Raw genomic sequence first — 27563 nt, 5'->3', positions numbered from 1 at the left:
ACAAAAGTATTGGCAGTTTGAAAAATCATGTGATGCTTCTCTAATTTGTGTAATTAACAGCACCTGTTACTTACCTGAGGCACCTAACAGGTGGTGGCAATAACTAAATCACACTTGCAGCCAGTTGAAATGGATTAAAGTTGACTCAACCTCTGTCCTGTGTCCTTGTGTGTACCACATTGAGCATGGAGAAAAGAAAGAAGACCAAAGAACTGTCTGAGGACTTGAAAAGCCAAATTGCGAGGAAGCATGAGCAATCTCAAGGCTACAAGTCCATCTCCAAAGACCTGAATGTTCCTGTGTCTACCGTGCGCAGTGTCATCAATAAGTTTAAAGCCCATGGCACTGTGGCTAAACTCCCAGGGATGACGCTGAGCCTCTGAATTCAGCGCACTGACGGCTTACTAGCCCGGAGGACATGTAAGGTCCAATATAAAAATAAAATAGGTCCATTCTCTTTAAATATTTTCTAAGAGATTCTATACTAGAGTATATCAATGAGAACATATAACTTTACATCAGCATGGGTTCATAAGAGACTGAGCATGTCAAACTCATCTGTAAAGTTTCTACAAGGAGAAGTTTTGGACTGGAATGGAGTAAATTGTTAGATGTAATACTTGATATCTTGATTTTTCAAAAGCATTTGATATTGTCCTACATAAAAGGTTGGTACATTATATAAGAAGGCCTGGACTGGGTAAAATTGAATGTAATTGATACATAAATCTACAATAGTTTTCATTGTATTGTCAATTCTTCAAACACCATAATTGTGCTCATGTATTTAAAGCGTATATAACATATTAAGGGTTGCTGCATAGAAAAAATCTGAAGGAATCCAAAAATAAGTGATGGAAACCATGTTCATATGCAAAAGTGAGACCTTTTGCCGCTTCCTCCTCACTTGCTTTGTGTAACGTTGTTATATGTGTGAAATATAGAGGATGTTCTTCCAAAAGAGTGTGACCCTGGAATAAGAGATGTATCACACTGTCTGTGTATTTACATTGAGGAGGGAACAAAGGCAAAAGGGGAAAGTAGATAAAAAACAGAGTTCCCAGAATCCTCACACCCCAGTGCCTGCATTCTTGTGCTAACCTTAACCCTTATACTGAATGGAGAAAGTGATGGGTCCGTTCAGGTACTGAACATACTAAAACATTGTAGATCTATCTGTTCATTTATCATACTCATACACTTCAAACAGTTTCCATCTTAGCTGAAGGAAAGCAGCAGTAAGAAGGCTGCTTGTATACATTGGTCAATTTTAATTTTCCCCATTTACTATTAAAGTTATTTTCTTGCAATGTATTACTTATGACTTATCCTTTGGAAGTCCTACTCTTATTGATGAACTATTAGTATTCTTTCTACGGTTGAGCGATCGGGATTGGAAAAGATTGGGTCCCGATTGGCGATCGAGTAAATTTCACGATCGCGATCGAGCTCTGATCCTACCTAAAATAGATCGGGAACAGAATTCCGATCCCGACTGCTCAACTTTCCTGCACAGATCCGCTGCCTCTGTTGCTCTCCATTCTTCTTGGTCCGGTTCTCTCTCATTTACAGGCCTTCAGAGTGCCGTGTGTGCTCCCGCCTCCCAGGCTAGTGTTACAGACCTAGGAAGAAGGCGGGGCTTGTGGCTTAGGAGAGTGTGGGTGGGCACTGGGAGGGGAGACATGAGTGATGGACTCACGTCTCCCTGCCCTGTACCCACCCACACTCTCGTAAGCCACAACAATCCCCGCCTACTCCCAGCATCAGTAACACTAGTCTGGGAGGCGGGGGTGCACACGGCATTCTGAAGTCCTGTAAATGAGAGAGAACTGGACCGAGAAGAACGGGCAGCGGCTCTGTATGCAGACACCAGGGGGGACTAAGTAGCCGGGGGATTTTTTAATCACTACACAGCGTGGACTCCAAAAATTGAAGCATTCAATTTTTGAACTCCATGCTGTCTAGTGAATAGGATTGTTTTTAAAATCAGATCTGCGATCATTAAAAAAATCCCATTGACTTGCATTAGGATCGGAATTGGGATCAGGTTCAGATGGAAAATGATCGGAAATCGGATTTTAAAAACAATCCTGAAATCTCAAGATCGGCTCAACCCTAATCCTTTCCTGACATCTACCATACTATTATCTTATTTTGTTATATAATCTTCTAATTTACTATAGACTGGTTGAGATTATATAGATTAATCTGTATGTAGTACAGTGAGAGTAGTATGCTGGGCAATGTGCATGAATGGGATGCGGATTGGTGGATTACCCAGCTCAGGCGCCCACCCTAGGATTCACTTTTTTCCCTGTGGATCAGTCTGAGCCTGCATGTATGTGTGGGAAGATCTGAAGGCTCACCCTAATGTAAGGTCAATAGCCTGAACCATATTAACTTTGGGTCATCCAAAAATATAAATTTATTAAAAATGTAAGACAACGGCAGGTGTCTCTGGAACGTACATTCAGGTGCACTATATAAATATATCCACCATAAATCGTGTTGGGATGCAGTGTGGATAGAGCCATATCCTTTTTGCCTTCAATTCTTATTTAGGATCATTATTGATCATTATTGCCTATGTCTGTTACTCATTAAAGCCAGTGTTTAGCTCTCTGCCTACCTGGTTATGGTTATTATTACCAGAAATGGTGGTGGTGGTATCACTGGGGGTATTAGAACCTTTTTGGTTATTTATGATGCTGTTAATTTCAGGTCAGTAGAACAATGGCCCGGGCTAGATTTACAGGTATAATATGACAATAAAATGTACTGTATATACTCGAGTATAAGCCAAATTTTCAGCACAGTTGTTTTTTTTTTGTTTTTTTTTTGGGGGGGGGGTCTATGACCAGCCGCAATATCAATGTATAGAATCTCCCATAAAATAGTGTAGAAAAAAAAGAAGCTTTAAAAAAAAAAAGAAGTTGTAAATCACTCCTTTCCCTAGAATACATACAAAAGTAGAAAATTACTGTGAAACATAAACACATTAGGTATCCCTGTGTCTGACAGTGCCCAGTCTACTGAATATAGGGGATCTGCACTGCTCCTGCTCCGTCGGGAAGGGGTTAATAGGAGCACTGCAGATACCCTATATACAGCCAGGCTGAATTCCAAGTGGGCGAAAAAAACCTCAGTCCTCAAGCTCTGGGAAGGGGCAGACAGACAACCAAAACACCCCCTCCCCTTCCCAGCACCCAGAAACGACTGCACCCAAAAACTCCAACCCCCCCCCCCCCCCCCCTTCCCTGGTTTATACTTGAGTCAATACGTTTTCTCAGTTTTTTTGTGGTAAAATTAGGGGCCTCGGCTTATATTCGGGTCGTCTTATACTCAAGTATATAAGGCAATAACATTGTACTTGTGTGAAGCTGTTATTAGTGCATAAAATGATATTCATTAAATATATTGTACAATAGACATTACTGAGATGATCTCCAGCAAAACCATGATTTGAAGAGGAAGCTGAAGTTAGATATAAATCATAACTACATAGTTTGTGGGTTGAGGAAATGCTATATATACATATTATATGTGAGCTGGCTGAATCCACTGATTTCAACAGCACTGGCCACATTCCAAAAAGTATGTGGGCCTCTTGTCTCTCCCCCAACAGCAGATGTTGGGAACAATAGATTTGGACTTCACCTGCCCAATCCTATAGTTCTTGAGGATATGATACTATGGCAGAGTTATTTGGCAGTGACTTTCTTCATTTTCCTAGTTTTGTACACATGCACTAAGCTGAACTGAGTATGCATGTGTATGGCCAAGTTACACTCGGTTCACACTAGCGTTTGAGCTCTGTTCTGTGGTTTCCGTCTTCTGCATGCAGAAGACGGAAACCTGTCAGACCGGGTCCGGCCATGAGCGGCGGTGAGCGTTGTATGCTCTCCGCTGCAAAACCATTTTTTTTTTAAACCGGACACAGAGTACTGCATGTCCGACTCCGTGTCCAATTTAAAAAAAAAACGGTTTTGCGGCGGAGAGCATAAAACGCTCACCGCCGCTCACGGCCGGACATCTTTCATACCCATTCAAATGAATGGGTATGAAAGAGTCCTGCAGGTTTCCGTCTTCTGCTCTATGTTGTGCAGGAAACGGAAACCTGCAGAACGGAGACCGGGCGCAGATGTGAACGAGCCCTGAGGAAAAACAGATGTCCGCTATGTAAAGTGTATGGCCATCTTAGGTCAATCAAGTATAACCTCTTATACTTACAAACTTCAGAGATCTCTGACTAATGTCTTTAAAATGAGACTTTACAGTAACTGGGGTGTGAGAACAAGTCAAAATGGTCTCATATAAAGCCATGTGCAATTCATTGAGTGCCACGGTGTATCCCTTTGCAATGCCAGCCACATTTACTATTAGTTACCCAATGTACAATTAAGTAGTCTGAAAATGCACAATTTTTTTTTCGTCAGGAGGCTCTCTGCGCCGAAACGTGCGTCGGGGTTTGAGTGGTGGGTGCCCGTCCCTGGTGATCTGCTTACAAATTTCCTTATGGGTGAGTGCTCACATTACTATGTCTGAATGTATAACGTGTCCATTTCCTAATTTGTGTTGGTTACTGGACCTTTGAGGGCAATGTTTGTGCCCCTCTTTGTATATAGGAAGTAAGATACATTTAAACAGGACCTACAAATTTTGATATCATAATATTCATTGTCCATTTCAATGGATGAACACAAACATTAGGGTTCACAATTAGGTCCTATACGGTTGTACTTGATGGGCAGTAACACTCACTTATGTAAGTTTAAATACATGATATGAGTATATGTTTTGTACTATTGATGTTTTGTAAGGAAAACTAGCAGTATCTACAGGGACTGCAATTGGCTGTGGCATCCCACTACATCCATTTTTGTATATGTACATTTTTTCTTTAACATTGTCCTATCTTTAGTATATGGTAAATTATTAACAATAAAGATTTTTTGAGATTTTTATTAGTACGTTGCATACATCTTGTTGTTACATACTTATATTTGATGTCATACTTACCGTACCTCTTTTTTTGTGGTTGTTGTTCATGTCTAGTTGGTAAGGACATGTTTCTATAGGGCTTACAACAAACAATGGAACTCATGAATTTATTGTTATATATACTTTGTGTTCCTATATTGCTTTGTGTCTTGCAATCTGAGTTCAGACGGGTTTTTTTTGGTCCGCATCAAAATCCTGACCAAATATCGCCTCCCATTGAAATCAATGGGTGCCAGTCATTTCTTTTTTTCCGTAAGCGGTTTGTTCCTGCTCGTGAACAAAAGAAGCGACATGCTCATTCTACAGGCGGTTCAGCTGCTGAAGTCCGTCTGAAGACACTCCCTCCCGACTAGGCCCATTCATTTTGGCATAATCCGGCGTGAAGTGCCATCTTTTTCAAAATTAAAAGAAACCCATCTGCAGACACCTATTTTTTCTTTTTTTTTTTTTGAAAGCCCGAGATCATGCCATCTATCACCCAAGTGCCAAAAAAGCAGGGACATGCCACATTAAAAAAGTGCACAGGGATGTAGTCCTTTTTTACCTCCAGATGGAGGGAGTGCCCCCTTTTGAGGGGATTTTACATGGACCAGTTTTTCCCCATATTTCTTGTATGTGCCATTTATATATATTTATCATATATCCCCTAAAACACCTTTTCTCCAGACTAAAATAATTTAACTTCTTTAACCTTTCCTCATAACTGAGGCCCTCCATGCTCCTTATCAGTTTTGTGGCCCTCTGTCAAACATTTTCCAACTCTAGGACATCCTTTCTATGTATTGGTGCCCAGAACTGCACTGCATAGTCGAGAAGGGGCCGCTCATTGATTTAGAAAGTGGTAATAGGTAATATCACATGCCTGTCCCATGAGTCCATACCCCTTTTAATACAAGACAGTGTCCTGCTGGCCATCCAGGTACTTCACCACTAGTGACTCTCCCAGTTTTATTCCCCCTAGGACATATGTTGCATGTGGATTATTTTTACCCAGATGCCTAACTTTACATTTATCTATGTTGAACCTCATTTGCCATGTGGATGCCCAAATACTCAGTCTGTCCATGTCTGCTTGTAAGCTATATACACTCACCGGCCACTTTATTAGGTACACCTGTCCAACTGCTCGTTAACACTTAATTTCTAATCAGCCAATCACATGGCGGCAACTCAGTGCATTTAGGCATGTAGACATGGTCAAGACAATCTCCTGCAGTTCAAACCGAGCATCAGTATGGGGAAGAAAGGTGATTTGAGTGCCTTTGAACGTGGCATGGTTGTTGGTGCCAGAAGGGCTGGTCTGAGTATTTCAGAAACTGCTGATCTACTGGGATTTTCACGCACAACCATCTCTAGGGTTTACAGAGAATGGTCCGAAAAAGAAAAAACATCCAGTGAGCGGCAGTTCTGTGGGCGGAAATGCGTTGTTGATGCCAGAGGTCAGAGGAGAATGGCCAGACTGGTTCGAGCTGATAGAAAGGCAACAGTGACTCAAATAGCCACCCGTTACAACCAAGGTAGCCAGAAGAGCATCTCTGAACGCACAGTACGTCGAACTTTGAGGCAGATGGGCTACAGCAGCAGAAGACCACACCGGGTGACACTCCTTTCAGCTAAGAACAGGAAACTGAGGCTACAATTTGCACAAGCTCATCGAAATTGGACAATTGAAGATTGGAAAAACATTGCCTGGTCTGATGAGTCTCGATTTCTGCTGTGACATTCGGATGGTAGGGTCAGAATTTGGCGTCAACAACATGAAAGCATGGATCCATCCTGCCTTGTATCAACGGTTCAGGCTGGTGGTGGTGGTGTCATGGTGTGGGGAATATTTTCTTGGCACTCTTTGGGCCCCTTGGTACCAATTGAGCATCGTTGCAACGCCAAAGCCTACCTGAGTATTGTTGCTGACCATGTCCATCCCTTTATGACCACAATGTACCCAACATCTGATGGCTACTTTCAGCAGGATAATGCGCCATGTCATAAAGCTGGAATCATCTCAGACTGGTTTCTTGAACATGACAATGAGTTCACTGTACTCCAATGGCCTCCACAGTCACCAGATCTCAATCCAATAGAGCATCTTTGGGATGTGGTGGAACTGGAGATTCGCATCATGGATGTGCAGCCGACAAATCTGCGGCAACTGTGTGATGCCATCATGTCAATATGGACCAAAATCTCTGAGGAATGCTTCCAGCACCTTGTTGAATCTATGCCACGAAGAATTGAGGCAGTTCTGAAGGCAAAAAGGGGGTTCAACCCGTTACTGGCATGGTGTACCTAATAAAGTGGCCGGTGAGTGTACATGCTCCATAGACTGCAGCGTACTACATAGCTTGGTGCCATCTGCAAAAATAAAGACAGTGCCATTAATTCTATCTTCTATATCATCAATAACTAAGTTAAGTAACAGTGGACACCACCCAGAACCCCCGGGTACACCACTTATATAAGAAGACCAGTTTGAGCTGCCAGTAACCACAACTCTCTGGATACAATCTTTTAGCCGGTTTTCAGTCCAATTACAAACTATAATTTCCAATATTTATGTACATTACTAAAATCATATATGGACAGGAATACTTCTCTGTTTAGCTCTTTCATTTAATACTTTATTACATAGTAACACGTTTTCATTATCTGGTGTTCGCCCATTCATTAGATTTGTCAGCATTTCAGCTGAGATTGTTAGCATGTAGTTCCATACACTGAGGGAACGTTCACACATAGAAATCTGCTGCAGATTTGGAGGCCGATTTCGCTGCCATATGCTGCAGATTCTGCCTCAACTCATCTTCTCATTGTTTTTAACGGAAGACAGAGATTGTAGATATACTAAAAACATCAGCATCCTGCTAGATTGTGACTCCCTGCTGATCAGGACAGTGGAAGACGAAGAAGAATGTGAATGTATCCTCAATGTCAGAGATTAAAGGGGTTTACCAGGTAAAAAAAAAGTCTGTTAGTACTATTAATAGGTTAATACGTGCACCCAAATACCTAGAGCAGTGTTATGAATGATTTCTGGATTACTCTGCAAGCTTCTGGCATCTTTTACACTTGTTTACATGGGTAGCTTCCTGTTCTGTGTTAACCTACAACTGCCATGATGCCTTGGGCTTCTCTAAAAGCTGACTCACAACACCTCCCTCTCTCACTCCCTCCCCCTCCCTTTCTCACACCCCTTCTATCTCACTCACACCACCTCCCTGTTTCCGTAGCTAGTCCTCCCACTACTAGCCCTTACTAACTCAACTTCCCACCCCATCATACTGTCGTCCAATCCAGACCTGGGCACTAGACATCACTTCTTCTGGGCTGCGCAATAGAGCCATTAGTATAGGTAATTCCCCAGCAATCTAGGTAAAAATAGATTTTTGGTACATTAAGTAATTTAGAAGGTAGGAATTGGAGGGGGGGGGGTTTAGCTTAGAAATATCAAACTATCCCAGGCAACCCCTTTAAACCATGAGTAAATACCTATTTTTGGTCTGAAATGCGTGGGTCTCATTTAGATATGCATCTGGTTTTAACTCTGGATAATAAAGATGTGATTTTAACTTCCTTAGGAGAGATGAGCGAGTAGTACTCGATCGAGTAGGTATTCGATCGAATACTACGGTATTCAAAATACTCGTACTCGATTGAGTACCACTCGCTGTTCGAATGTAAAAGTTCGATGCAGAACCAGCATTGATTGGCCGAATGCTATACATTCCGCCAATCAACGCTGGTTCTTCTCCTACCTTTAGAAGTCTTCTCCGTGCAGTGTCCCCGCGGCGTCTTCCGGCTCTTCATTCACTCTGCCAGGCATCGGGCCTGGGCAGAGCCGACTGCGCATGTCCGCTTGTAGTGCAGACATGCGCAGTCGGCTCTGCCCAGGCCCGATGCCTGGCAGAGTGAATTCAGAGCCAGAAGATGCCGCAGGGACGCTGCATGGAGAAGACTTCTCGGAGGATCTAGCCCGACCCTCACTCGTGGACTTGGTAAGTTCAATTTGATCGAACGTCGCCTACCCTTGAAACGAGCATTTTCCCCCCATAGACTATAATAGGGTTCGATATTCAATTCGAGTAGTCGAATATTGAGGGGCTACTCGAAACGAATATCGAATCTCGAACATTTTACTGTTCGCTCATCTCTATTCCTTAGTACTAGATATTGTACAGCTTAAGCTCTCAGAAGTTTCTGACAGGGTCTTGTCTGCTTTCCACCCCCTTTGTAAGAATGTTTATGGGTAGTTTAGGGGAGGTGAGCTGCCAGCAATCTTGTGTGCATAGCCAGCTATATCCATTGATTGTCCTATTAGTTACAGCTGGCTATTACCTGGCTGCATTGTCCTGACATCATGATAAGTGTAAGACGTTATTTAACATTGAGCAAAGGAAATGAAATGGTAAGTTTACATCCACTCCTACACAGATAAGTGACAAAGTGAGAATGGCAGCATCGCTGTTTAGAGATTACTATGTTGTTCTTCATTTTTCCCCGTTATTAAGTTTCTTTATTATAACGTATAGTTTATTAAAATTGGGTACAAAAATAACTGCATTGTTGTCCAGATACTTTTTATATGTAGTAATACAGCAATCCACTATATGTAAACTCAGACATATAGTCATGAATAGAACAAAGTTCATTCTCTGTGAACACTATGGTTTTATTTATCAGAACATAATCCAAAAAATCCACAGTATTTCAATTGGGTTGAGATGGGGACTTTGACTGAGCCCATGGAACACCTTGATTCTTTTGTTTTCACCAAACATAACATTATACATTATGGCTCAACATCTCCACTTTGATATCATATGTCCAAAGGACAATGTGGAAATTTATTAAGACTGGCATTCTGTACACCAATCTTAATGAGGTCCTGAACTGGATCTAATTGCACCTGATTTATCAAGTAAGGGCCCGTGCACACGGAGTAAACGCACACGGACCCTAACTCTGTCCTCTTAACCATACAGGAACTTTCCTGTGCAACAGAATGAAAATCTATTAGTCAGGAACTGGCAAAGATTATGCTACAATACGTTTATCAGACCACTGGCCTGCCTTGGTCTCTGCCATGCCAACATGAGGCCAGGGAAAGTGTTTTTTTTTTATTTTATTTTTTTTATCATTTTCACTTTATATTAAAAATCATATTAAAAATTAGATACAATAAAGGTAATCACACTTGCTAATGATTAGGAGCTAGGCTGATGCTAGGCTGAAAGGCCCATCATACTGACAATGGGGAGATATTGGTGCCGAAATTAACAACACGATATCTCCAGCACTGGGGCACATATCAGGAACGTTACAGTGTGCTGACAGCGTACTGAATTCAGCGCACTGTCGGCTTTCTAGTGGTATATAATACCGCACATTGATGAAGACATGAAAGGTCCTCTTTAAACAGTGCAGGGAATGCACTGGCAGGCTATATTGCTGTCCTTTACCCCCTTTTATATATGACACCTAAAGCACTTCTCTACATTTTATAATGCCTGTGATAACTGTATAAAGTGACCCCCACCCCAGACTCCTTTATTACAGCAGTACACTTGTGCACACATGAAAGTCAGTGGGAAAAAACAAGGAAAAGAATATAGAAAGGACGGAAGTGAATTTCAGCCCAGCATTTCATGGAAAGAACGCAGAATAATTTAATGAAGTATATTATAATATTTATTAAAGTCACAAATGTTGTCAGAAAATAAAAAATTGTTTGAAGATTTAGTTACAGTTAAATAATGACACAATGTACTTTGACACGTGTCTGAGGTTTGTTTGCAGATTTTTTTTTTATCATGTCCTGATAGATAAAAACCATAAAATTCAAAGAGGTCAAGAGGATAAGCAGTAAATTGGAGATCGATGGGGGTTCATCCTCTGGGGCCACAATGGATTACATGAGTTTTGTAGCCCAGTCAATGGGAAAGCAAGAGACGGCTGTAGAGAACTAAAAGTTATGGGGTTTGTTAGGCATGGAGCCAAGAACAAATATTAAAAAATGTTACTTACAACACAACATTTCTGATACAGATTTATATACCTGGTAAGACACATTTTATATTTTTATAGTGGCATAACAAAAGTCTTGTGGGCCCGGGTGCAAACTTTTGTCCAGGGCCCCCTACCCCCTTCCTGCAGCAAATTTTTGACAGTGACAGTTACAGGTGCTGCTGCATGATCTCAGATACCTGAAAGGGATACAGTTGTAGTACACACAACTGCAGTTATTAAGATTGGGAAACAGCTGATCTGCAGGGTCCTAACAGTCTAAGAGATATAAACATCAGTGGGTGTCCAACACCTGGGGCTCTTGCTGATTAATTCTGTGAAGTAGTGATGCTTTTGTGAGCACCGTGACCCCTTCCCTATTTACATAACACAGTAATATATGCCCACCAATGGCCCTCACATAGTATTATATGCTCAGCAGTGTCACCCACACAGGATTATATGATGCACAGTGGCCCCTACACAGTAATATACACTGCAAAGTGGCCCCTACACAGTATTTTATACTGCACAGTGGTCCCACGGTATTATATGCCTATCAGTGACCCCCACACAGTATTATATGCTCAGCAGTGGCCTCCACGCATTATTATATACTCAGCAGTGGTCCCCACACTAGTTTATACACTCCACAGTGGCCCCCACACAGTATTATATGCCCAGCAGTGGTCCAAACACAGTATTATATGCTTACAGTGACCCTTACACAGTATTATAAGCCCAGCAGTGGCCCCCACATAGTACTATATGCTCCCAACAGCCCCACTCTGCTCCGGTGCTATTATTATATTCTGGGGTCTCCTCAGACCCTAGAGTATAATAATCAGAGTCCCAGGGAAGGTGAATAAAAATAGTAAACACTAATACTCACCTTGCCTCACCTTTCCTGGTTTACTCAGGCTAGCTTCAGAAACTTCAGCCATCTTCGGACGTACCTGCTGAGGCCTGTGATTGGGCCTTAGTGGGCATGTGGGGGCGCTCTGATGTCATTACACTGCTGTGCCCCATGTGACCAAAGTGATGCTGAAGCCAGGAGAGGTGAGTATATGTATTTATTATTTTCAGTCACCTCTCCTGGACTGCCATATATTGGAAAGAGGCCTAGTGATATGCCAGAGCCCCTTTACAATAACTGTTTGAATAGAAGTTGGGGAACCAGGCTTTCCCTTACTGTTATCATAGTGGTCTGGGGCCCGGTCATCTCCAAATGGCTGCTGGCCCCGTACCCTGCCGGGCCTAGTCGCAGTCGCACCCCCTGCGACCATGATCATTATACCAATGGCAAAGATTGAAAGAAATATGCTTACAACTGAAATCAGCCCAATCTTCAATGTGTAGGGGTACCACAATTTACCTCCTACAGCAGAAAGTGGGGAAGTTCAGGATCTGGCAGCTGGATTATAACAGCCCATCCTTTTTGCTTTTCTGTCTTTTTGAACTGTTCGGATGGGCTGAGTGTGCATGTGTATAAGCAAGTCAGGAGACATAGTTGTCTTAACTTAGTCACATCACAAATGCTCCTTTCTTTGATAATCACATATCATATGCGGATATTAAACGCTTCATTTGTTAGCCGTGCATACATGCAAGCCAACAATAACAAAACTGTACGTGAATGAATAATCGTATTTTCGGTCATAAACATTGTTACATGTAAACAGAATCAACTTGCTAATATCATAGATCCGTGCTCGCTATGGGCAAAAAATAGGTCCGAAATTGGTCATATATCTCGAAACATAAAAGTGCCCTAACGCAGAAAAGGTTAACCGAGACCAAAGACTGAAAATAAATACAATTAAGGCCTTGAACATAGAGAGATTAAGCGTTCCAGCCTCAAGGGGTTTAGATTCCTTAATCAGATTTCTAGCCTAGTGCAGTGAATGAGGGCGCGGGTGCCCTCCCTACAGCCTGGTGCAGGTAATTATTAAACAGAACAATGCCACCAGCCAGCACACACAGGGGGGCTGGAGTCATGGAATGTATTGAGGAGGTGAAAGTAGCAGTGGAGACTGGATGTGTGTGGACACAGCTTGTTACTCCAAAGTCATATAGCCTCTGGAAATCTTGTTTTCAAAACATCCCAAGTACAACTTCCCTCAGCACGAAGCCGTAGTGCCTGGGATGCCAAAGTTCATGGCAGTGCTGTGTTTCTAACCTGTGGATACAATGCAGTGCCAAGCAGGCTGGGTGGTGATTGAAGTTATCTGTAGGTTCCTAGGGGTGTCTACAACTGCAGGTAAGAAGCATCGCACTTCTTATTGACCTTACTTAAAGGGGGGATTTTAGATGTGAACCTCTAAATATATTGGCACTGCATAGAACACTGTAGCTGTGAGGTTATTACGTGTCGACATAGTTTGCAAATCTGTATTCATAATAGTGCCACATATTTAATAATCCTCCTGTACATTTTTGTATGTTACCTATTACATTTTTGTATTCATATAGAAAAGGGGGAATGGCTATTACGTTGTACTATTTGTGCCAGAGTTACTAAAGATCTGACAGTTTTCTATAAAGATGAGTAGTGATGAACTAAACAAGTACAAAGTATTAGGAAATGTGCCCAATATTCATATCTGACTTATGAAAAACCTGCTGTAACCATCTTCAGACATATTAGACATATTAGGCCTCTGTGAGCCAAGAACCTGTAAAATTGCAAGTCAAAGCATGTCTAAACTGCACCTTCACTTGTAATAAAACAAAAGTAGACCAAATGTAACAACCATATATTTTGCTCTGTGCGGTTACCTTAACATCATATACTAGAGGTGTATATGGGGAGGTGTGAGCCCGGGCCACATAAACTCAGTACATGACCTTCAAAGCCGGGGCCTTAAGTTGCGAACACACAGCATTTTGGCAAAAAACATTGTGTATTACAGTACATTCAGTGTGGATGGAAATGCTGCAATTTTGGGCAACATAGTGGCTCAGTGGTTAGCACTGCACCCTTGCTGTGCTGGAGTCCTGGGTTCAAATCCCACCAGGAACAACATGTGCAAGGACTTTGTATATTCTCTCTGTGTTTGTGTGGATTTCCTCCCATTCTACAAAGACATACTGATAGGAAACAAAAAATGCACATTGTGATCCCTATATGGGGCTCACAATCTACATTTAAAAAGCCACTTTCTTGTAAATCACAGCAGGTCGATTATTCTTCAGAACTGCTGGCAGTTTCCGTATAGATATAATAGAGACAGAACGTCTGCAAAGGAACGCAATGCAATTCCACCATGGCCTTTTCCACAGCGTATTTCGTTTGTGGGGCCTTAGCCTAAAAGTCTGTTTTGCGGTCTGGCTTCATACATTGAAATGTATGGGTCCATGGAAAATCCCATTGTCATACGGATGCCATCTATGAAACGTTGATTCAATTTTTTTACAAGTCTGTACATATACAATCATGTGCTTTTAGCCTTATATTCTGAAATAGTGCAGTTCAAGGAAAGCTTTGGTTCATAGAAGTATGAGTATAGATTTAGTGGGCAATATTTGATATTTGGTTAATAGTAGAGTTTCCATGCACTATAAGGAAATATGGCTGATTATTAGTACATGTTATCCCGTACTTGCCAACTGTCCTTGAAGCTTGTGGAGGCTCCCTGTAAAAGGGGGTGACCTCCTGGCCTCCAGAAAGAGCAGGCAAATCTCCCAGGCTGCCAGGGCAGGAATCAATTTATATGTGACTTGAGCACTTTATGAGCATGGCGTTTCCAAAAAGGGGCATGAACAGTACGTTTAATACCCATGTCAAAAGAAAGGCCCATGGTAATATACAAAAGGGCAGTGACTATGTCCAGAATGAAGTCTTGAAGGGATATCGTCACTCCATATGGAGAGAACCACCATTTCGGTTTGTGGAGTCATATTAAGCCATGAGCGCTCCACTGTGCAAAGGAACATGGGAAGAATATGCAAATCTGACTTCCATGATGTAATTAGGATGCCAGTGCCTCAAGAATGCACACCAATAGAGGGCGCTCACTGAGAATGTGCAGGTCTATCTTCCATGATGTAATTAGGAAGACAGAGTCTCAGTCAAGCAACCAATAGAGGGCGCTCCCTTTAACATCATGCCGACCTTCTCAGAGGACTTTGTTTGCAATGCTGTTGGGCTTATACCACATACAGTCTCTCAGCCAAGGACAGCTGTTTCAATGTGTTGCATCTCATCAGCTTGGTGCAGAGAGGACTGACCTGGCAGAGGTGAGAGGCTTAGACAGGGTTGAGGGGATATCGTCACTCCATAGGGAGAGAACCACCATTTAGGTGTGTGGAGTCTTATTAAGCTATGAGCCCTCCACTGTGCAAAGGAACATGGGAAGAATATGCAAATCTGACTTCCATGATGTAATTAGGAAATGCAGATCAAACAGTGAGATTTCAACTGCTATATCATTTGGTCCATTTTTATTCCCATTCAGTACACATCTGCCATCTGCTTGACTGTGAACATACAGATAACACCAATGCATAAAATGTGTCCATTATTAGATTTACTTTTGTATGAAACTGGCCTTAGGCTGAGGACCCACGTTGCAAAACCCAGCTTTTTTGTTGTTGCAGATATTGCTGCGTGTTTTTAAGCCAAAGCCAGGAATGGATTGAGAAGGTAGAAGAGCTTCCTACATATTTCCATTCCTATTGGCTAAAAAAAGCAGCAAAATTTGCAACAAAAAGTTGTGTTTTCTGCAACAAGGGGCTTTAGCCTTAGGGTGTTCCGTACATGCTTCATTGTCCTACATTCTATACCATAGGTAGATACTGGGTAAGGTTAGTTAGTCCAGTAGTGAATAATGCTTCCATTGGATACATTACGGAATATTGGATTATTATTTGCTTTGCATACTTTTGTATGGATGAGAATAAATGGCAATGATTTCTCTTTAAATTATAATGAGAACATCTGGCTGGATCAGGATCCTACTAGTCTGATGATAAATAATGCATTTATAATGATGCTACATCTTTGAGGATTTTGCAAGGCATTATATTCTGTAATTTATTATTTTCATTCTTACCTCCTAAGACCTACGGACGTACAATGCGTACAGTATGACACATAGCTATATTATATTGCTTTATGCTTGGTGTCATGTCAGTATTGTCTTTATAAGCTAGAGACAGGGACCCTGCATGCTACAAATGTGGTTAGAATTGAAGTGATGCCTTAAATAACAATATATAATGAAATGAATAAACTGTTTACCAAAATAGGATGCACTGAGCCTGTACCAAAAATGACTCAAAGAGATTTGATAGCATTTTTTTGATATCCATGGACATTTCACAACGGTCTGCGCCAGGTCTCCGCCTGGGGATCCCGTTCCACATTCCGCTTGAAAAATGCTGAGAAAAAGCGCAGCTTGCATGGAAACCCATCGGAGCTCATGGGGTTTCTGACGGTAACTGCTTTTTTAAGCAAACACCCCGAACGGAAACCCAAACACAGATGTGAACCTAGCCTAAGTCTGCTGATTTTGGTGGAACTGGCTTACCATCTAATATGTATATGATTCAAAAGTCCAATTTAGATTTTGGGGATATAAGTTACCAGTAGAGTCTCTCTCCTTTTCTTCCCTCTCGCCATCCACTACTGTAGCAGGTTTGTATATGGGGAAATTGGGTGTGCCAATTGAGAAACATTGTTCAGCTGGCAGGTATCTAAGGGAGCCTTCACACGGAGTTTACGCTCCGCTCATTCTGAACGTAAACTCGTTCAGAGTGAGCGGCGTAAAAAACAGATCCCATTGACTTTAATGGGTGCTGGCATACGCGCGTATCACATTGAAAGCAATAGGTAAAAAAGCCTCCCATTGATTTCAATAGGGAGCACGTGTATGCTGTCACCCATAGAAATCAATGGGATCTGTTTTAACGCCGCTCACTCTGAACGAGTTTACGTTCAGAATGAGCGAGCATTTACTCCATGTGAAGGTTCCCTCATGTGTATGGCCAGCACTAGTACCTTCACCAGTGATGACATGCACTATAACCAGGAGGTCAGTGGCTCTTTTTAATCCTCTTATGAGTCTCTGTACAACCCTCCTGCCAGTCATTATTCAATAATAACTATATGCAGAAAATAATATATAACATTAAATGACAAGACTCACCTTGTATCAGAGTTTTCAAAATAAACAAACTTTCTCATGTATATAATTATTCATCTTGTGTATAATTAAAGTACAAGTACTCATCACATAATGTGGCCATAATGGCATTGCTGGAAAAGGGCACAGCTAAAAATCAAGGAATGAAAATATCTAAATTTCTTTCAACTCGGTCTCAATTCTTCATCAACGTTTTACTTTGTAATATATTTTATCAGTCTCTTTTCCTCTGGTATCCTCCTACTGTATAAACACATACCGTATATAAATGTAAATGAGAGAGTTGAGGTCCGCAGCTCTTGCTCGTAAATAAAAAGTATATTTTATTCCATTATTTAAAATCTGGCAAAGAACACCATGACAAAAAAGTGAGAAAGAGAGAAAATACAAAAAGTGAAAATAAAAACGCTAAATATCACATCTCTGGCTTGGCTGACGCGTTTCAAAACCGCAAGGGTTTCTTAATCATAGCCTGATGGTTGTCATATGGCAACCATCAGGCTATGATTAAGAAACCCTTGCGGTTTTGAAACGCGTCAGCCAAGCCAGAGATGTGATATTTAGCGTTTTTATTTTCACTTTTTGTATTTTCTCTCTTTCTCACTTTTTTGTCATGGTGTTCTTTGCCAGATTTTAAATAATGGAATAAAATATACTTTTTATTTACGAGCAAGAGCTGCGGACCTCAAGTCTCTCATTTACATTTGGATCCTTTTTCTTCCCTGAGTCCAGAAGAAATAGGTCGTGCACCTTGCATCGGTCGGTGAGTTCCTATATTGGTTTCCTCTTTTTTGATACATACCGTATATACTCGAGTATAAGCCGACCTTTTCAGCACAGTTTTTATGCTGGAAAAGCCCCCCTCGACTTATACTTGAGTCAGGCAGCACAAGACTGCAAGGACCTGCATAAATTAAGTGAAGGGGGAGTGTCCTACAGTGGTTGCTACGGTAATGATATGGGACACTCCCCCTTCACTTAATTTATGCAGGTCCTTGCAGTCCTGTGCTCCTGTGTCTGCATCGAGGAGAGGAAGAGGAGAGTGAAGTGAAAGTAAAACACACAGGTACCTGCTGGAATTACTATGCCTATTAATGTCAGACATTTGCAGGTTATTAATTTAGTGTTAGTAACTCCATGTGCCTTACATTAATAGCAGTTAACCGCATCATGTCCCTCACATTAATCCCTGTGTGTCCCATATAAGGATTACTAATATGTGAGATATATGGAGGTAATAATAAAGTGCCTTAATAATCTTTAATGTAGTAATTATTACCTCCATGTGAGGGACATGATGGGGTTAACTGCTATTACTATGAGGCACATGGAGTTACTAAACTGTAATACACATGACCAGACTTTTTATCTGCAATGGTGGATAAAATTATGGACTATTGCATTTCGATGAGCCCGTACACATAGATGCCGTCGCTTTTGCGGCTGTGTGTCCGGGCCAAATTGATGAGCTGCAACTTATGGAGCAGCTATATGTGTCCTATACCTATCCTATATGTGTCTGCATTTGTAGCCCTATCAATTCATTTTTAATGTAAAGATCTGTGATCAGTTAATGTAATTTCAGTAGTATCTATTTTAATTTTTGAACTTTTCTAGTAGCTGCTGCATTCCTTCTCCCCCCCAGGCTTATACTCGAGTCAATAAGTTTGCTCAGTTTTTGTGGTAAAATTAGGGGCTTCGGCTTATATTCGGGTCGGCTTATACTTAAGTATATACGGTATATAAGATGTGATAGACTGTCATCTTAGGGAGAGATCAGGTTATATGCTGCCCATAGAAGTCAGTAGAGAGGAGAGAAGGAGGAGAGTGAGTTAAAAGCAATAAAATAAGCCCAGAGAAGCTGCTGCAGCTAAAAAGGAGACTGAATGGGGTGAGGATAAAAGCAGAGCGGAGAGCAAAGCTGGCTAGGTGTGCCTGATTCATTAGAATGATACCTCTTAAGGCTGAGTTCACACAGAGTATTTTAGTCAGGAATTTGGTCAGACTTAGGGAGCCTTCACACAAAGTATACACTCCGCTCATTCTGAACGTAAAAGTCGTTCAGAATGAGTGCGTAAAAACCAGCTCCCATTGACTTGAATGGGTGCCGGCATTCGAGCGCTGCCCATTGAAATCAATGGGAGGCTTTTTTCCCTATTGCTTTCAATGTGATACGCGCGTATGCCGGCACCCATTCAAGTCAATGGGAGCTGTTTTTTACGCACTCATTCTGAACAACTTTTACATTCAGAATGAGCGGAGCGTATACTCCATGTGAAGGCTCCCTTAGTTTATTGGTGTCTTGCTTCGATCTCACAAAAGCTGGGTCGGAATCTGTTGCTGATTCTGAGTCGACATCCCCCTGAAAAACATCACTAGATTCCACTTTGTGAAAGAGCACTTAGAATTGTCCAAATTCCAGCATTTTCTGGCCCAATTTAACCACTGGTCCCACAGCAAAAAAGCACTGCGGGAAAAACCGCGGTGGCAACACATTGTGATTCTTCCCGCAGTGCTTTAGACAGAAAGTTTACAAAGGCTTCCTCTGCAGACTTTCTGTTTCAATTACATATAAATTACATGCTACAATTTCCAAAATCGCAATGTTCTTGGAAATCGCCGTGTGTCCGACTTGCAGATCTTACTGCAAAGGGGGCATGGGATTCACTAGAATCACATCCACTTTGCTCTGACTGTAAAACACTGCAATTTTTTCCACGACCTTTTCCCCACGTGGGGCCCCGTCCTAACAGTGTTTTAGTTTTCAGCATTTGCTCAGTAAATCTAGGGAGCAGAGAAAGTAGAAAATATACAAGTGGGTAACACATATAAGATTCATAAGAGGTGTGCTTTTACTGAATTCTCATATGTTGCACGGCTTCCTAGTGTGAGAAGGCGACAGGCAAAGTGCTGGAGTCCAGGTATATCAGCCCCAGGTTTCTGACGTATGTGTGGTCCAGGGCAGATCTGGAGTAGGTCTCAGCCCAGGTGCAGATCCTTGGCTCATTACTGGGCCAGAAAAGACTGCAGCTCTTGCATTCCGGTGCAGTTCCATGGGATGAAAGAGGTGTGTGGTCCTGTAATCCTGAGAGAGGCAATATTGTGCCTGTTCTGTTCATGTGGCTGATTGTAAGCAACACTTATAGTTAGGTTAACATTTCTGTTTATTTAGTTGCTCAGACGAGCAGGTTTTTTTTGTTTTTGCCTGAAGTTAAGGCTATATTGTGTTTTGCTCATTTAGTGCCTGAAGTGAAGGTTTATTTATTTCCCTGTTTTTTTTCTAAATAAACCAGTTTGTTGCATATTTTGTGTCTCTGTCTTGACTGTTTGGATCCACACCACTGCTTCTACTGAGCTAACTTCCCCACACTAGGAACAAAACTTCAGGCAATGAAGGACAAGCTTAATCAAAATAGTACTATAAGCATGTACTATGCGGTGTAACTAGCAATGGCGGGGCTCCGTGGCGAACTTTTGTCATGGGGCCCCCCTTTGACCAACACCAACGCCATAAAAAACACTGTCACTTACCTATCTCCATCACCGCTGCAGTCCTCGGTGGTGTCGGTCATCTTCAATGACATCAGGGCGTCACATGACCTAGGACAAATGGAGTGGGGAGAGGTAAGTAACTGTGTTTTTTTTATGTTCCCTTACCTCTCTTGGGTCTCTGATCATTATACTCGGTGGTCTGAAAAGACTCCTGAGTATAGTAATAGTGTTTGTGGGGTCCGTGGTATCACTTACCAATCCCGGCCCCTTCCAGGATCGGTAAATAAATATGGCTCATTACTGGCTAGAGTTACTCCAGCCGGTAACGGCCTGTTAATAAAAAATGTAAAAAACGCAGTGGTAGCGGCTGTCCCCAGGCCCCTAATGTCCCTGGCCCTGTGACAGCCGCTACCCCTGCTACTCCGGTAGTTACACCACTGAGCATGTGTAAAATTGTTGAACTAGTCTTGATAAACAAAAGGATTTTCCCACAATTGGCACTGATCATTTATTCACAGTCTGAATAGAGCATTGGCGCAGAATGTGCAGTGCTGGACCATTCATAGTCTATAGGATTGATGACAATGGCTGAATATAGCATTTGGCTGGTTTTGTCAGCCCCATAGACACTGAATTGAGTGTCAGGTCGCTTTCTCAACCACCACATCAGAGAACATCAGAGGTTTGAATAACGTAATACTTTTTGGGGCATTGCAGATTTTGCACTGGTGTCCAAGTTAGGCCGGAGCCCCATGGTGCAAAAACAGCATATTAGTAGTGGATGGGATTTGGCATAATCCTATCCACACATTGCAGAAAAAAATCTGCAGAAAAAATGCTACAATTTCAAAAACCGCTGTGTTTTTTGTAAATCGCAGCATGTCAGTTATACCTATGGAAATGCTGGCGTTTTCCATATAGACATAAAAGAGGCAGATAGTTCTCAGAGGAAAACATAAATCTCCTCAAATGAGTGTCATACATTCTTATAGACGGCACTCAATATCTAACATCAGTAATTATTAAGAAAAAATATTCAATTAAAATTTGTGCTACAAAAAGTCTCAGCCTTAGAGGGGTTGTCTGGCCCCAGATTGATTTTTCATCCTGATGAATATAAGTATATGATCTATAGGGAACCCACACAGATCAGCTGTTCTTGCAGCGTCTGGTTACCGGCAGAAGATATAGCAGTGGCTCTTCTGTGGTTCCAATGAAGTGAAGGAGCTGCTCCTATTACTTGTATAGCAGAGCCTGCACTACTACTGGAACACCTGATCTGTGCTTATCCCGTGGATAGGCCATCACTATGAAAAACATGGGGCCAGACAACCCCTTTAAATTATATTACATAATATTAATCCTTGGTTCCTGAATGACCTTTAAATGTTTCATACCTGCTGTGAGATTAAAACTCACAATGTCACAGCTATTTTCCCGGATTTCATTACAAGCCCTACCATAACCATAACAAAAATATGACAATAATGTGGTCAATGTTTGATTAACGATGAAAGGGTTTAAAGGATACATGTGAACATTTAAGTAGAAGCAGAAAGCGACAAGTTTATCCTTTAATCCTTCAGTTTGAACTATCCAGACTCTTTACCCGGAGCAGGACAAAAGCTTTGCATGTAGATCAGTCACCCTTGTAAGTTGGTTTAGAGGAGGGTTTGTCTGTACGTTCGGAAATGTACATACTCGGCATAACTGCGGGACCAGACTTAGGAGGGGGTCACATTTGTGAATAGCCTTCTCATTTGGTTATTATTACATGGGCATGGTGAAAAAAAGTAAATTCATTGAAAAAACATAAACTAACGATATGAGACAATACCGTATATTTATTTATTATACTTGGCATATTTTGATACTTGCTAAGGGCCCCTTTTCTTCCATATATAATACTGTATTTATGTCATGTGTTGGGTCCAAAATGCCTCCCAATCCAATAATTGTGTGGTTTAGGGGCCATCAATAGGAGCAAAAACATACCTTTGTGGTCGCAAACTGATAATTCAATGAGATAAATGTCTTTTTATGGACATACTAGCTGTACCTGCGACTTCGTCCGTGAACCCCCCATCCTTGCGCGAACCATGTGCAGCAAGGCCCGTTGGCCCCCCCCTTTTCTTGTTGCCACCACAGGTCCCTCCCACACCCTCGTGTGGCGGGATCCGGCTCGCCCCCTAGCAGCCACCCACGCCTCCGGCTCTCCCCTTACCTCCCACCTGCGCCCCCCCCCCTTTAGAGCCTACAGTGACCTTCCACATCTCCCCCCTGCCCCCACCACCACCCACCTGTGACCCCAGTCACCCTCCCACCTCCCCCTTCAATCTGTGCAATCGGCCTCCCTCCTACTCACCCTCGGCCCTCTGGTCCCAAACCCCCCCACCAAACAACCCCCCCAGGCCCCCTACCTAACCCCAGCACCAGCGCTTCATCCAAACCACCAACCCCCCCCCCTCTGCCCCCTACCCACCACGTCTCCCCCCCCCCCCAGCCCCCTACACACCAACTCTTGTAACAACCCCCCTTTACTAAGGAAACTGGCGATCACGGAACCCCCCAGCATTCACCTTGTATATGCTGGGGAGGTCTGTGTGTAGTGACCATGACATGAGACAGCATGAGTGCTGTCTGTTCCCGGCCGCACAGTACGCTGGTACGAGCGGCTGTGGGCTTGAGGCCTGGTCGCGCTGCTGCATATTATGCCGGCAGGAGGCAATGTGTGGCCGGCCTGTCAGCAGTGTTGGTAACAGTGGGTACAGGCGACTGTGTGGTTGCGGCCTGCTTGTGCTGCTGCATGTAATGCCACCATTAGGTGATGTGTAGGCGGTCGGCATGTGAGTATTGTTGGGAACATGCGGGCAGCCGCCATGTTCAGGTAAGTGTCCTTGCGCACTGGCCACGCCCACATTTTGGCGGTAACCTATGGGTCCGCTGTGCTGTATCCCTATCCCGCCCCCACACCACCATGCACCAATCGGAGCTGCGTGTCACTACCTGCGCTGATGTCATGGCAGGGCCTACAGCGGAGCCGGAGCCAACTTTTGAGGGTCGCGGTGGCGATTTGGGGTGAGTGAGACACTTTCAAAGTAGCCTATGTATCCTTCCTGGCCAATATATAGGTGTGTGTGAAATTTCAAAGCAATCCATTCAGCCATTCGGGTTTGATTGAGGAACAAACGTCCAAACACACAAACCCATAAACATCCAAAAAACAAATTTTCACCTTTATAATATTAATAGGGTTTTATGGACCGATTGACTATACTTATCTGCGATAGCTGTGGCACAGACAGAGGCAGCAAATGTCACTCACTGCAAAAGGGGCAGTGTTAGGATGTGAATTCAGAACAAGGTCAAAGTACTTTTAGCTATTGTCAGGGTCTGGGGTTGCTAGGCAGTTGGCACAGACACAAAAGGCTCCAAAATGTCAGTAAAAAGGTAGAGTTTTATTCACTCCATCAAAAAAAAAAATGCAGCAGCAAAGAATACAATACAAGATAAGTACTTGCCCATCTAGGCTCTAACTAAAACATGAAGTGCAGGTGGCCTCACCTATAATAGCAAGTTCACATACATAGGACACAGCTCCAGCAGCACGACCTTCTTAGTAGCTTTCCTTCCAAGCTCTCCTCAAGCCTGCTCTTTCAGCAGACTACTTAAGCCTCACTAATGAGAGCAACCCTCAACAGGCGAGAAGCAGCAGGAGCGTCCAAAAGGTGTGGACTGGAGGGGGATGGAATGACAGGTCCCACTACCAACCTACCTGCCATTCCTAAAAAAAATCCAGCCAAATACACAGCACTTAACAAAATGCTCAGCAGACAAACGTTGTCTGCTGATAACAACTACTTCTGGACTTTTTCTCATCTCACCCACCTGAGTAGTCTGGGTGAGATGTACATCCCCTCCATTACCTGACCAGCCATCGGCTTACACTATCTAAAGGAATATATTGCAATTCAGGCCTGCCCCTGGTTCTCTTGCATATCCATAAAAGCATGACTGTCTCTTCATTGATTTGTGGCAATATCATTCTTTATTTATTGTCACAAGTATGTGCAGCCAGTTTAGTTAGACTGTGCACTTGCGGAAGGTGACCCCTCATTCACATCCGCGTTTGTATTCCATTCGGGGGAGTCCGCATAGGGACTCCCCGAACAGAATACCAAACCCATTTGCAAGCGGTGTGCAGTAAAAGCACACGGATCCCCATAGACTATAATGGAGTCCGTGTGCTTGCTGCCAGATCTCCGCAGGGAACATGCGGACAGGAAATTAGTTCACAATCTACTTTCCTGCCTGCATGATTCATGCGGGTAGCGTGCGGCAAGCACACGGACCCCATTATAGTCTATGGGGTCCGTGTGCTTTCACTGCACAGCGCTTGCAAATGTGTTTGGTATTCCGTTTGGGGGATCCCCATGCCGACTCCCCAAACAGGATACCAAACGCAGATGTGAACGAGGGGTAACACTGCATATGCAGCAGTTTCATAGCTTTCTGTCAAACCCCAAGTACAAAAATAGAATGTAGCTAGAGCATTAGAATCAAGCTAAATACATAAACCAAACTTACTGCGACTGAATAAAGGAAAAAACATAAATACACACCCCGATGAACCCACCCTAACTGATGTGATGAAGTCCATAAGCCAATGCCACAAGTCAATAGCCTTCCAGGTTGGGGTTCTTAGAGAGGACATATTTGTACTCTACCAAGACATAAAGAAGATCTCTGAAAGAACTTCTGGCCAGGTTAGTAATGTGGAGACTGTGATCATTCCAGTCAAACAAGATATGGGCAACCATGCCAAAGAACTGGAGGCTGTAGAAGCCAAGCAGGATGATCTTGAAAATCACTTTTATGACCTAATAATTAGAGATGAGCGAACAGCGTTCGACCAAGTACATGTTCGATCGGATATCAGGCTGTTCGAGACGTTCGATTCCAATTGAACACCATGTAGCAACTTCATTAAAAATTTGATACTGAAACCAGTGGAGAGAAAAGTCATCTTTGCAAGACTTTCCTCTCCCCCGATTTTAAGCAGATTCTGTGGTAGAGTCTCCAACAACTCCAACGCAGGTGTGAATCCAGCCTTAGTGCTACTTAGAACAACCAAAGGAGGTGAAGAGATGGCTGGATCAGCATCAAGGACTACTTCACCCTTGTAGTGAGTGAGGAGTCTTCAGTGACGAGTCTTCTTTGGGTAGCGTGAATATAAAGAAGTGTGCAATAATATATATATCTATATATGTATACTAGCAGGAGTACCTGGCTTCGCACGGGTATATTTAATTTTTTGTTTGTGTAGTAGCCCCATAAGAATTGTCCTGTTTTGCAGCGGTATATTTTGTATGTCGTTTGTGTGTGTGTGTCCATAAGTGTCATGTGATCATGTGTATTTCATTTTGGATACCAGTGAAAAACCTGTGATTGGTTGTTATGGATAACTGGAGTAAAGCTGTGTGATATGACTTTGTGTAACAGTGTCATCCACAGCACCCTACCCCTTTAAAGTTGACATACAGCAGTGCCGAAAAATGGCTGGGTTGCTATGGAAATCTGGAGTGAAGCTCGGATGTGTGGTTTTCTGTGCAGAGCCACGTATCTAGTCCTCCGGCGTGTGGTACTGTGGTGCATATTTAATCCTCCGGCGTGTGGTACTGTGTACTGAGGTGTATATCTAATCCTCCGGCGTGTGGTACTGTGTGCGGAGGTGTATATATAATCCTCCAGGATGTGGTACTGTGTGCGGAGGCGTGTATCTAATCCTCCAGTGTGTGGTATTGTGTGCAGACGCACGTATCTATTCCTCCGGCGTGTGGTATTGTGTGCAGAAGGATGAATCTAATCCTCCAGTGTGTGGTACTGTGTGCAGACGCACGTATCTAATCCTCCAGCATGTGGTACTGTGTGTTGACGCGCGTTTCTAATCCTCTGGCGTGTGGAACTGTGTGTGCTGACGCACGTATCTAATCCTCCAGCGTGTGGAACTGTGTGCTGGCGTGCAATATAATCCTCCGTCGTGTGGTACTGAGTGCAGAGGTGCGTATCTAATTCTCCAGCGTGTGGTACTGTGTACTGACACATGTATCTAATGTTCTGGTGTGTGGAACTATGTGCTGACCTGTGTATATAATCCTCTTATGCGTGTATCTCAGTTTGGATAACAGTGTTGGATTGTGCATGTGGAGTAGCCATGTGTATTGCAGTTGGAATATGAGTGAAAGACTTGTAGGTTTGTATTTGTTTTGGGAATACTGTATCTCTGGAAAGGTATCTCTGAGTGAGTTGAGGCCCAGTCTTAAACCTTCCTGGACACCGAAAGTATCTGCGTGCCAAATTTGGTGAAGATTGGTCCAGTCGTTTGGTCGCGCATAAAGAACAGACAGACAGAGACTCATTTTTATAATATAGAGAGATATATCTGCGTAAAACTAAGATCTTTCAGTATATGCAAACCTTCTATCCACTGTAGTAGAATACAATTCCCATATTAATGGTTATCTCCAATTGGCGTGACATTTTCCTGTTTTATTTTACGTTACCTTGAGGCTTTTTAAATATCTCCAATTTGTTCTGGAAATTTTTCTTACACCTATGTAACACATAGAATGAAAAACAATTCAGTAACCACAAGTGATAAGAAACATGTGCAAAATGGATATTTTTCTTCTAAATTTTGAGCCTTGGGGTGAAACTGTAGCGCCAGCATTTGGCAATGAAGGCATTTTGTGGTGATACAGCGCAGTTTAGCTTGGCCTCCGGAGAAACAAAGATCTTAGCTTTCTTTGAGAACCATAGAGGTACATGTGTTACTCATTTATGAGTGTAATAAACACCACAAGGTTCTTGACTCTAAGAGTGTTGATTGTATTTGTGAATTACATACTATGTCTAATGTCCGGT

At 42.6% G+C, this 27563-nt stretch overlaps 1 protein-coding gene across 1 annotated transcript in view; it reads left to right on the top strand.

Annotated features, from left to right (window-relative positions):
• The first annotated feature begins 12968 nt into the window (after window positions 1-12968).
• The window catches only part of TMEM72 (transmembrane protein 72), a 39779-nt gene continuing 25184 nt past the window's right edge, over window positions 12969-27563 (top strand). Inside the window, exon 1 of the mRNA XM_075257810.1 lies at window positions 12969-13261. Within this exon, the coding sequence (XP_075113911.1) occupies window positions 13192-13261 (70 nt within the window). The 5' untranslated portion in view covers window positions 12969-13191. The remainder of the gene's footprint in view (window positions 13262-27563) is intronic.

This window comes from Leptodactylus fuscus, chromosome 10 (assembly GCF_031893055.1).
Source record: "Leptodactylus fuscus isolate aLepFus1 chromosome 10, aLepFus1.hap2, whole genome shotgun sequence".
Lineage (NCBI taxonomy): Eukaryota > Metazoa > Chordata > Amphibia > Anura > Leptodactylidae > Leptodactylus > Leptodactylus fuscus.
This window is presented reverse-complemented; position numbering and strand designations above follow the sequence as displayed.